At 34.8% G+C, this 13,359-nt stretch overlaps 2 protein-coding genes across 22 annotated transcripts in view; one reads left to right on the top strand and one right to left on the bottom strand.

Annotated features, from left to right (window-relative positions):
• Positions 1 to 13,359, top strand: part of LOC138706539 (coiled-coil domain-containing protein AGAP005037) — a 1,408,895-nt gene that overhangs the window by 780,072 nt on the left and 615,464 nt on the right. The window lies entirely within an intron of this gene.
• The window catches only part of LOC138706541 (uncharacterized), a 63,167-nt gene continuing 55,327 nt past the window's right edge, over positions 5,520 to 13,359 (bottom strand). Inside the window, exon 5 of the mRNA XM_069835966.1 lies at positions 5,520 to 12,824. Coding sequence (XP_069692067.1) covers positions 11,694 to 12,824 — 1,131 coding nt within the window. The 3' untranslated portion in view covers positions 5,520 to 11,693. The remainder of the gene's footprint in view (positions 12,825 to 13,359) is intronic.

Below are 13,359 nucleotides of genomic sequence, written 5' to 3'. Positions count from 1 at the left end.
CAATCATTTCCGGACCAGGGTCTCTTATTTCAAATGTGCCCTTCTCCATCATCCCTGAAAGTTTGTAACACCAGCCCGGAAACACCCTGTATATAGGCCTACCCATATTCGACGTCATCTCACTGGTCATTAACTTCTTCGTTGTCGTCATCAACAGCACCGTGTCAACGAAAATAGAGCGTTCAGGTTCGTGAACACATCCATTTCGAGCCCTACGAAAATGTACGAGTGCGTGTCTCCTTCACGATTCCAATTTTTTGGACCCTGATAGAAAGTAGACATCAAAAAGTAAAGAAAGATGAAATAGGAGTTAAGTTGTCGATGTGACGGGCGGGAAAGACAGGAACTCGGAAAAGTGCCGGATAATGGGCCGAGCCAGCTGTCACAGCGAGGTGTGATTTGGGGAGCCAGCGAACTGTTACATATCATACGCACCCGACTTCTAATTTGAGTTGTGAAACTAATGATGAAGACGATTGCTATGACAGTCCTTGTTTCTGTGGATAGAAGAGAACAGAGGCAAGCTAACCTCACATTTGGAGGAAATATTTTTAAGTGACGAGAGACGTTTAAATGAAGTGAAATTATAGAAACAGTGTACAGTTAAACTAGTAGAAAATATAAATAATTATGTAAAGTAGAAAATAATGCTTGTTATTAAGTTACAAAAATAGACTAAAGCCGAAAATGTTATAGATCTACCATACATACAGGGTGATTCACGAGGATTTACGGTCACTTACGGAGCTTATTTCCGAAGACATTCTGAGCAAAAAAGTCACATAAACATGTGTCCTAAATCAATATTTTCAGAGTTAGGCTACATTAATTTGAAATTGTTTGTAAAATGCCGTATTCTTTAGTTTTAAGGATAAAAGAATGTTACAGATCAGGAATGAACTATTCAGGAGTATCATTTCTTTTATTAGCTAGTAGTATTCTGAAACTAAAAATGTGTTGTGAATTCCATAGTTGCTCCGTGCAGATTTTTTTTTTCGATTTTTAATTACAAAATTACGTATTTCGTACTCATTTATCACAACAATTGTTACAAATCACGTCACTGTTGTACATTAGGATGCATAATTAAATTGTAAAAAAGTAAGTTGCTAAAGTTGTATGATTTGTAACAATTCTTGTGATAAATGCGTAAGAATAATGTAATTTTCAGTTAAAAATTGAAAAACAAAATTTTTACAAAGCAATTAAAAACACAATTTTAGCTTCAGAACACTAGCCAATTAAGGAAATGATACTTCTGAATAGTTCATTCTCTATTTGTAATATTCTTTTATTCTTAAAACTAAAGAAAAAAGATATTTTACTAACAACTTAAAATTAATGTAACTCTGAAAATATTGAGATTAGGACACATATTTATGTGACATTTTTTTACACACAATGTCTTTGGAAATAAGCTCCGTAAGTGGCAGTAAATCCTCATGAATCACCCTGTATAAAATAACTTCAGAATCTGTACTTTATTTCGATTGTAGTTCTCTAATTTTAAAAAATCATATTATATGTTTACTTACACGCATTTCTCTATTACTTAAAATTATGAATCTGCCTTTATAGAAGAACATACACTGCTCCGCTGATTTAATAAATGCGTTTAAGTCCAAAGAAAGCAACAAAGCAGTAAAAGGTGGTCTCACAGTCTAGTATATACAGTCACGAAGCTCAATACGTAGTAAATATGCATCCATAGATAGTTGCTAACCACTAGAATCTCTACTATCGCCCCATTACAGACAACGCGATATAGTACCTGCACAGTCTGTTGTTCCTAGTGTCCTCATAAACTCAAGCTTCGTGACTGTATGTACTAGACTGTGGTGGTCTGTTGTTATGACGAGAATCCGGTAAGACATCATGTCACAAACACGTTCATGACTTAATTAATATTTCTCACAAAAATTAATATTATATTCAACGCCTTGAAAATGACTGTAATATTAAGTACATTGCCGGATTCTTCTTCTTCTTTTCTTTCTTCTTTTACGTCTTCTCTTCGTCTTTGTAAATTCTATGTTTCAAAAACTGTTTCGCAGTCCTTGTATGCATAACTCACCACATTATATACTCACAAATAATTATTCATTGTTAGAGTTCTGTTTTAAAGTAAACTCAAATGAAGGAAATTCATACAACCATAGTTTTTTGTTGTTTTGGATGAATATATAGCAGGTCGTGTGAGATTTATGGCCAACGAAACTCAAGTGGAGTAAATTTTCGTCTATTGTTCTGGTTTTTCAAGTATCCTTGTTTTATTATCTGTTTCCATCTTATATTCGGCTCTGGACAATCTTTGTAGATTTTTAAATAATGGATATTCTCAGTGGCGGCTCGTGAACTTGTGGATTGGGAGAGCTGCAGTAGATTTCGGTACATACAATTTCACTTCTTGATATCATTACTAATAAGTATAGGACAAAAATAAATGCATTACATATCGAAAAATCAAAACTTCCTGACTTAGTTGGGAGATGTCTGTGGGACCATTTGCTAATCCCTAAGAAAAACTAATACCATCGATTTCAGTCTGAATTTCAGATCGGCAGACACTCAACTTACAATCTACCAGTTCATTCTGAATTGTCTTAGAATAACCTTAAACAGTGGCATGTTCCAAATGATTTTTGGGAGGCTCGTTTAGATTAATCACGAACTGTAGCAACCCACGAAACACATCAGGGTTCTTCGAATCGTTTTTTCATCATGTCCCCTAAGGGGAAGTTCATATTGGCCACAAAATTTGATACAACCAACATTTTTTTTTTATAATTTCACGATTTTTTTCACTTCTTGATTATATTTGAGAATGTTTGTTCTGTTCGTTTCACTTAATTGCACAGCGGTATGAGTTGCTTAACATAGCCAATGAAACAACATTTTTCAGGTGAGACTGCGAAGATTCGTGCATTTTCCTTTTTAGGGGCAAATGTCCTAAATCTGTCACGCCACTCCCCTAGTCCATGCAGCATCACCACCGAAGAGGAGGCAAGGAAAACAAAATACAGATTTTTTTTTTGTTCACATCCACGTAACCAGAAATGCTTAGCGTAAATTTCATTGTTATACTTCCTTACATATATGCACTATTTCAAAGCAAGGAGTGCTGCAGCTCCGCAGCTCTTATGGACGAGCCGCCCCTGGATATTCTTACATTCAGAAAGTTGAGATAGATATTAGCATCTCAGGTGGACGTATTTGCCTTCAGGAACCCCAAAACAGAAGGCCTAGCCCCAGCGCTCTCAGATTTATGGTTGTCGAGAATGTTAATGGAGCGATATGAGGAAGACGGAGTTACGGGTGTAATTAACTGGTCATGACTAGCGAGATGCGAAATCTGATACCTGCAATAATGACAACATTAATAATGAAAAATTCAATTCAGGCTGGACGCCTGTGTGAGTGAAAGTGAAACGAGAAGTAACACATGGGTAATAAATGACATGGTTGTCAGTAATGATGCCGTGACCCGAGAATACCAACATCTGAGACTGCAGGTTCCAAATAATAGTTCTTTGCGAATGCCCATCTCGGTGAATGCCTAGTGATGGTTGAGATGGGTGCGGGTATAAGAGAATTTGGCCTGTGGCATAGTTTGAAGGTAATTGTAAGATAATTGCAAACATTCTCGTGCAGGCTGACCAATTGCAAAGAATCCTTAAGGGAACCGGGTAAGTGATTAGGGATCAAAAGTCCGATTTTATATTTTGTATTTTAAAAATAAAGTACAAAACTTGCTGTTTAAAACAATATAAATATTGTGTGGGGGGGTATTTCTGCAGATAAGCCCCCTAAATAACCTCTTTACATTTGGTGGTGCATGCAATTCATACATCCTTCTTTCTTTTTTTTTAATGCAGTTTTCCATAAGTTGACATTTTTCATACTTAAGTGCATTTTTCTCTGAAACTACTGAATAAATTTACCTCAAATTTTTACAGTGTTTTCTGCAGCCTGAGTTCTACATAGTAGACCTACCGTTTTAAGAATATCACACACATAACACAAGAAAAAAATATATATGCATTGAAAAAATTTCAAGAAATGTTAAACAAAGTTAAATATTTTTTCCGTTTCACTAGGGGTGAAATATTTAACTAAACTTTGCTTTAGACTTTACAATATACATTACTAGATAAGTTAAAAAAATTCAAGGTATATGAGTGCAGATTGTAGCAAGTAATGTGCACCTGAAGATTGAGGTATATTTAGCAAAGTGGGAAAACAGATTATCAGTTAGGACCTTTCTTTTGCACTTGGATACGAAACTAATTGTCTTTTATACCACTGAATTCACAATGATTGATTGTATAAGCATGAAAATTCTTATACAATCTGAGCACTAAACGCCTATAAATATTGAACTAAACTTTTGTACTGAAATTTTTTAATCGCACAGGCATCACTACCCAGTCCCCTTAAATATTTCCTTCACTTTTCTCTGTGGCCTTTTGTAATAGAAATTTTTGGCCGATCGTGTTTTTAACAACCTTACCGATGTTATTGGTAGGTCTTGTAAGTTAAACTTACAACACACGTGCGGTAAGTAAATAAATCAAAACAACTTTTATTTATTTCTTAAAAGTAACGAACTATCATTGTCGCGCACCACTATGTGCTGTGAGGATATAACTAAATGTCTTATTATATCTGTACCCTTTCTAAATCACTGTATTACCAACCTTTATCCTACGTACGTATACATACATACATACATACATACATACATACATACATACATACCTACATACATACATACATACATACATACATACATACATACATACATACATACATACATACATACATACAGACGTGGACAAATTAACAAAATTTACGATTTTTATGATAATTCTATTTATAAAATTTGAATTTCCAATTTAGACTACAGTTGACAATTTTACATATTTCTATCATTACAGTAGATAGAAATATGCAAAAAATGTCAAATGTAGGCTATTCTAAATTGAAGAGTCAAATTTTGTAAAAAATATATACTGGTTTTCAATTTTGCTAATAATTTGTAAATATGCAAAAATGTCAACTGCAGTCTAAAGTGAAGAGTCAAAATTTATAAAAATATATAATAAAAATCTTCAGTTTTGCTAATAATTTGGAAATATCCAAAATGTCACCTGTAGTCCAAATTGAAGAGTCCAAGTTTGTAAAAATATACAAAAAAATCTTTACTTTTACTAATAATTTGTAAATTTGAAAAAATATCTATTGTAGTCTAAATTGAAGAGTCAAATTTTGTAAAAATATACAACACAAATCTTCAATTTTTCGAATAATTTGGAAATACGCAGAGATGTCAACTGTAGTCTAAATTGAAGAATAATATTTTGTAAAAATATGTAATAAAAATCTCCAATTTTTCTAATAATTTGTCCACGTCTGTACATACAGGAACGAGAGAAAGAAAGAGGGAAAGAAAGGAAGGAAAGAAACAAAATATACGTAAATTACTCTTCCTTGACAACTATTAGAAAGGTACAGTGTAATAACGTAATAAACACAAAAATATGTATATTTATTTTACATAAATCCGCAGACGTACATACAGTATGGTACAATGATAGGTAGTACAGCTGCGCTAGTTGAATGACATGGTACATGATGTATTTTGTTTGGAAATCTCTTGTTAAATGATTAATGATGTGGTGAATGAAACAAGCATTATAATGTAGTGGCAGCCTATCCCAGCAAACACTCGCTAATAATTAATGGGGCCCTGGAAGTGGGCATTTGTGAGGTGAAGATGGAGGTGGGTGAATTTCGAACCAACAGCTCATTAAAAGCAACTCACATTCTGGTGAAAGAAATCTGCATTCTCACTTTTAACGTGGAAGATTGTCAACTGCCCGTTAGAAAGTAAAACTGATTGCCTTATCTTATAAATTTATGTTTTGGTTTCATTATGTAACTGTGCACAAAGTTAGAAAGTTACGATCGTAAAAGTGATTGTTTTGTAATGGCCCGCATTAATTCTATAGTCCAGCATAACCTAGAATTGAATAGGTATTTCATATTTTAATTGGTACATCGTTTCCATCATTAATTTTGTTCCTGTGATGCGATAGTGTGCTGGCAGATTATGCGCTCGATATCTTCATTTTGACAAGTTATTTATCATACTTTACAATGTGTAGACTATATTTGTTAAATCTTTCATGACATTGCCACTTAATATGTCACGAAAATGTCGATTCAATTTGGGCTATAATAAATCATTGAATAAAAACGGACATTAAAACAGAATACCTGGCCCAGCAACTTCTACTTTCATATTATTTGTTCTCGTATTAATGTACGTGTATTTTATTAATTTCTGACATTTATTGGTCACCAATTTCTAAAATGTTTTAAAAAATCGAAGTTACGAAAGATCGATTGGCATGGTTACTGCCATATGTTATAAAAGTTAGCTGTTTCTTAAATGATTTTATGCTCGACCATGCCGAAATGTAGTAATTATACACCTGGTAGCAGTCCTTTAATGCATGTCATTAAAGTAACCTATTCATTAAAGTTCAGGTTTTCGATTATTCTCGGATATGCAATCGAAAGACAACTATCGAAAGGTCACGGAGGCTGGAAATCCAATACTGTCACAGAAGGTTATGTTCTGTTACTATAATAATTAGCGTTAATTGTAAATAATATTCAAATAAATTCAATTTGTCATCTCGTTTTTCAATGTCGAATTCAATTTCAAGGTTATATCAAGACTAATGCTTATCTTACTCTCTAGATTATATCAAGGTCGTCGACATTCGTTTCCCGGAAAAAATCAATACTTTCGCGTCTGCGCACATCTCACAATTCATGAGGTAGGCTATTGCACTCACTGACATAACAATAACGTGAATACATATGAATAATTTCAAGTTAGAAATTTGGTCGAGCATAAAAAGTAGTATGAAACTTGCCTATAATGGTAATTAAGACGTTCGTATGAAAATTATGAAATTCGCTTGCGCTCGTTCATGAATATCTCGCGTCTTAATTACTACCATTATAGGCTCGTTGCATAATGTACTATTTGCTGCCATGGGAACTTCATAAAGCTATGGTATGAATAGTTACATTTGCAATATTTTGGAACTGATTTCATGATTAATTGCAGAACACTTTGCATGTGTAAAATAATAGTTCTTTTTTTTCTGCAGCCAGAGATGTCCAGCCATAGCCTAAGTCATCTGTTGATTTTTTTTAATGAAAATCACCAGCTTTTTCCTTGAATTCTACAAAGTCTCGTTGGACAAAACCTGTACATCGCAGATATTCTTTGAATACCTACTTTTCTTTCAGTTATAGTTCTCATAACAGCATTAATATAGCTAGAAAATCTAGAAAGCTCTATCCTTTTTTTTCTGTGAATATTATTAAAAACATATGATAATAAATAGAAGTTCTAAATAAATATCTTGATGAATTAGATTGTAAGTGCATATGTACTTTTTTTTGAGCCCGTATATTTAGGTATGTTAGTTGATTTTCCTTTGCTGAAGGTTCAAAAATCTTGGTGTGATAATCTTGTGATGCAGATCACAATGTGGAAGTTCTTCAACAAACTTATATGTAACAGATTTTAAGTTGGTTCACAGTGATGGAGAATGTGTTAGAAACGAGATCTCATATTATCGTTATTTTACTGTGGACTGAAAGATATCTTCCTGTTAACTCCCATAGTAGCAATTCAGGTTGTTTCGTTTCTGTAAAATTTACCGTTCTCAGCTTGTCGTAATTAGGTCGCATGACTGATGTTGCTTTATAGCATTCGAAGGGATTCATGTACGATACTCCATTATGTAGACTTAAGAAAAGAATGAATCATTGTAATTTTTTATATACACCTCTATAACTAACTTTCTACCACAGTAATTTATTTGCATAGGTGGCTTACACTGGGTGAACGGTATACAGCAGAACAGGTTTCACGGCTCTTAGCCGGCCAGCTGGAGATGGGGGACTCAAGGCCGCGCGAAGCTTCATTGCAAACGTGACACGTGTTTGTTAGGTGACGCAATACAGTGCGTATTAAGTAAAAATGACTCAATTCATGTACTGGTATTCTGTTCCCCAAAAAGTATTAATTTATGATCCATACGTCCATACAGAACCTGCGAGTGCCATAAGGAGATTATTTCAAGAGAGACTTCCTGATGTTCGAGTTCCAGGTCGAACTACGATTAATAGATTAGTAAATAAATTACGTGAAACGGAAAGTCTTCTTGATAAGAAACATAATAAATCACGTAGAGTACTCACAGAAGAAATTCTAGATAACCCATTCTATTCCATCGAGGAATTTTTAGAGTTTAGGGAGATTGTACCAGTCTAGTATTACAGTCACGAAGTGTTGAGGTTGCTAGGAACAATAGACTGTGCAGGTAATATTTCGCATTGTCTGTAATGGGGCGATAGTAGCGATCCTAGTGGTTAGCAACTATCTAGGGATGCATACTTATTATATATTCAGCTTCGTGACTGTATATACTAGACTGTGATTGTACTTTAATCCTTTTAATGCTAAATTTAATTTCAATCCTAATTTTAATTTTGTTAACTATTAATAACATTTTATGTATTATCTTCGTTAATTTTATAGCTGTGTATATGTTCTTATAACTTCGCCTATTGTAGTTGATTATTGTTTAATGGCCAAATATTACTTATTATTATTATTATTATTATTATTATTATTATTATTATTATTATTATTATTATTATTATTATACTATGAGCCGGTTTTCCTGTAAAAAGAATCACAGCATCTAGAAATCCAAACAACATTATTTAAAGTTACTCTCGTGAAAGTAAAATGTTTATACAGGGTGTAAACAATATAAACTGCCAAAATTATATAGCCAGTACATATCGATCTACTGAACAAAATATCTACTGAAATTTAATTATATCTTATAATTATATTCTTAATTTGTAAAATAACATGTTTTTAAGATTGATAGTAGTTTAATTATTTGTTTTATTAATTTCGACTGAACGTAAATGTTATTGTCAATGACCTTGCACCCAACACATATCAATACACAACAGAGTAAGAAACGACTGCTTCAGCGCACATATCGGGCAAAGTATCGTAAATAATGACTGTCTATTCTCTTTTCTAAAAAAGTTACACTCACAAAACTTTTTTTTTTTTCGGGAAAACCATGATAGTTATAGAAAAGCATTTGAATTTTGTCTTCAGTTATGTATGCTCTACCACCAGTATTTTTTGGCAGTTTATATAGTTTACATCCTATATAAAAACCGTTGAGCCGCACAGATAACAGAGAGAGAGAGATCTGCATGTTTTCTGATATTTAAAAACAGGTGTTGAGCATTGCGCCTCGGCCGTCTTTTACTTCCGGGCAACACCGGTACTTTATCCTGTAGAAACCTCGTAGATGCTCTGGATTAGAAGTCCTGTCTTCACTTAGAGCTCTTCCAGTCCGTAGTATATAGCTTTTCTGACAGAACTCATTCGGCTCAAAAGTTACTTCTTTGTACAGACTCATTTGTTCCACGAGAGAGAATAGGTAGGTATAATTAGGAGCGTATATCTCACAAATGAAGTTGAAACTAGCCTCCGTATCGTGTACAATGCTGAAAGTTTTCTTTTGTTCTGATGCACTTAAAGTTATACATATAAAATCATGTAACTGACACTTATAAAATATTTCTATACAGCAATTTTACGAAAATTGAAATTAATTTATCGTAAATATTGGTGGCATGGATTTTATGATTATCTAGAATCACTGTAAAGCGCCTATTCTATCTGAATGTGCTTCTTGCAAAACATACGAGAGTTTCTCGATAACAATTGAACACGAGAGTTGAGACACAGGATCCAAATATCATCTACCTTATTCATAATCCATTAAGCATTTACAATGGCTTTACTTCTAGTAAATATAAGTTAACAGGCTTTTTCTTATTTCTCAATGATAAACTAACTGTAAAAATATATTATAAAATTATGTATCGGATTTGTTTAATATCTGTATAGGCCTAAATTGTACAGATGTGTAAGAGATTTGTTTTTCCGTTCTCAGTGCTATCAAATCATTATACACGATCCTTCATAAGTCCGTGAAACATTTTAGAAATTCACCACAAATAAATTATACAATTGATACAAATTTTATTATATTTAAATAGAGACAAACTCATCAAGCTTTTTTACATATTTCACAGATGCTCAATCTTTCCTACTCTGCTGATATAGCAAGATATCTGTGTGATAAGTGAAAATCCATAATAACCCTACGTGCATGTCAGCATATCACAGTAGACTAGAGTCATAGCAGTGGTGATACAGTTGAAGATAGTACCCCAACAAGAAAAATTCAGGGTTAAATCCGGTGACCGTGGTGGCCACGGCATTAACGCTCATCTTTTTGTTTTGTGCATCCTAGCCTTTATGGCAAATTTTGGTTGAGATACCTTCGCACGTATTTGCGGTAGTGAACCAGACTTGTTGAAAGATGTGGTCATTGCCCTTGCCTTCATTCAGCTGTGGCATCAGCTAGTTCATGTTCATGTTCATGTTCATGTAAACCTGGAATTTATCATATAGTTTCTTGATACCGCCTTATGGAATTCAGCTCGAAATCATGGCTGTACAGTCATAATCGACGAACCTCTTGAGTAGGAATTGCAATACACAAAATGACTTGGAGAGTTTCTCCCTCATTCGTTGCTTAGTTTATTTGTGGTGAATTTCTAAAATGTTTTGTAGGCTTTTGAAAGACGGTGTATATTTTAATTTTTGATGGGATCAGAATCCATGCAACGCCTCAGCTCTGATTAGGAAGGATCTCTAGAGTCTAGACATTACAGATAATGAAGGATTTATTATTTCATCCGTCTAATTTATTTTTGAATACATATGTGTACCTAGGTTTATTATTAGTATATTAATGGAAGTCATGATTGAATCTAACCAATCAGAAGGAATATGCTCATTGTCTCAACTCCTACATTCAATTATTATCGAGGGACTCTAAAATATACTAAAGACACCGTTCGCTCTTACTGTGTATTTTCTCTGAAACGGAACAAGTTTTAATAATATATTTATGTTGATCTTTTAATACCAGTACCGTAAAATATTTGTCTGGGGATATCTGTTTCAGATTTATTTATGTAGTAAACATTTATTGCTTAACACCTACTGTTTCTCTCAACATACGATTGCAAACATTCTATTGATGGAGAATTCTTAAGTAAAGAATTTAAGAAGAAAATCCTTGCAGATTATTTCTGATCATATTCTGTGGCGTATTTTTAAATAATATGAAGTAACCGCGGTTTTACAGTATATTTCTTGTTAGATTTCATAAGTGTATTGCTTGGAGAAAATTGGTTGGATATTGAATGCTTACAAAAGCCGTTCATTAATTTAAAAAGAAAAGCTCTCTACAAGTAAATAAATACACGTGAAGCCATAATTTGCCTTCAGTACCAAGGACAGTAAAAATGTGCATTTCCATGCACATTTCGAGATCAGGTTTCATCCGCTATATGTACTTCTGAAATGAGAGAACAAAGTACTTAATATTGATATCGTTAAATGTCTCTTTCTCATTTTCGTCTTGTAATTCATAACTGTGAACCAACATTAATGGCAACATTAACTAACAAGTTGTTTGTCTGGGCTAGACCTAAAACCTCTTACACTCGGGATTTGCCAAAGTGTAGAGAGCACCGGAATAAAGCTTCTTAGGAGTATGTCTCCAAGATATGAGTTCAGCTTTCTTGAAAGGTTCAGGTGCGCATCCCGAACATACATTCATCACTTGTGTAACTTCTCCTTCGGCTGGTTCTCTGGGATAACCCTCATCACCTGAGCTACCACCGCTCGGATTTTGTTCGTCTTCTTGCTGTTGGGGCGCGCTGATCGGGTTGAAATCTCCTCCAATAATTCCAATAGCAGAGCCTCCAAATGACCCTCCTTGGGACTCGAAGTATTGTCCGTTGCCGTCATCGTCGTCATCGCCAAAGTTGATAGCTCGTTTTATGATCTTGTGCTTGATAGCCTTTTCCTGGAAGTCTGACAAGCTCTTGTATTCTTCGCGATTCTTCTTGGCATCTTCCATTGCTCTAGAGTACTTTTTGGGTCTAGAATCCTTCTTGTTCTTGTATGAGGCACTGCGTTTTGATCTAGATGAAGATTCTTGTCCAGCCACTCCTGTTCCCTGTTCTTCATCGCGCTTAAACAAAGAGTGTTGGACGTCTAGAAGAGAATCACCATCTTGTGATAGGAGACTGCTGCCACTTCCACTAAGAAGAGACACTGGTGATGAACCACCTCCAGAAACATGCTGAATAGAGAACGACGACACACCAGGCAAGCTGATACTGCTGGTACTGGTACCACCTCCTAGACTTGGTCGAGGGAGTAAGGGAGAAGGTAGCAGAGGTCTTCCTTGGAGAGGTGGTGGTAGAACTTGGTTCTGACCTCTTGGACCTCCACCAAGCATTGCCTGGATGTTGAGCTGCGGTATCAGTTGTCCGGAAATCAGGAGTGGATGTTCTGGCAGTGGAGGACCGGTGGAGACTGGTGGTGGTACCGGAGTTGTTGTGCTTACGTGGTTGCCGTGGTGATGCTTGTGGTCACGATGGGCCTTGCCAGGTGCCAACGCTGCCTTGTAGAGGTACAGTTGCGTAACTTCGCCAAGCATTCCTCCGGATCCTTTGGGTGCTCCGGCGCCTTCCAAGAAGCCTCCTCCGTACTGTCTCTGTTCTTGACCAGTAATGGCGATGCCGCCGCCTGGTATCACGTGACCAACCAGCTGAAGCAGAAAAAATACATATATATTATTTGTTTGGTGAGGTAGAGTTTCTTAATGAGGAATTCAGTCAGGATCAGAACGATTTTGACTTTGTTGGATATGTTTCAATCCTTGATTTTTGTACTATCCCATTATGCGAAGTAGAGAGAAAAAATATTGTGAAATTGCGAAAAAGGTCCCTTGATACCGATTGGTATTCAGCTTGCCGTCATTCCACGTATATCGATTTCTCATAAAATATGAATCATAATAATATTTACTATTAATTAATATCGATTTACTCAGTTGTATTTCTTTTGTCCGAGAAATTATTAATCAATACTTTCCTAAAGTTAATTATACTGATCTTTCAGGATTTAGATATAGAGAGATGCAACGAAGCCTGCCGTCCGTCCTGCAGTTTTGTCACTGCTCGTCTGTATAATATATATAATATTCTGTTAAATTAATGAGTAACTGAAATAATGGATAATTAAATTAATGAATATATAGAAGCGAATAGAAGCATTTGAAATGTGGATATGGAGAAGAATGG

The sequence above is a fragment of the Periplaneta americana genome, chromosome 9 (genome assembly GCF_040183065.1).
Source record: "Periplaneta americana isolate PAMFEO1 chromosome 9, P.americana_PAMFEO1_priV1, whole genome shotgun sequence".
Classification (NCBI taxonomy): Eukaryota; Metazoa; Arthropoda; class Insecta; order Blattodea; family Blattidae; genus Periplaneta; species Periplaneta americana.
The sequence above is the reverse complement of the archived record's forward strand: the minus strand, read 5'-3'. Positions and strand labels throughout refer to the sequence as shown.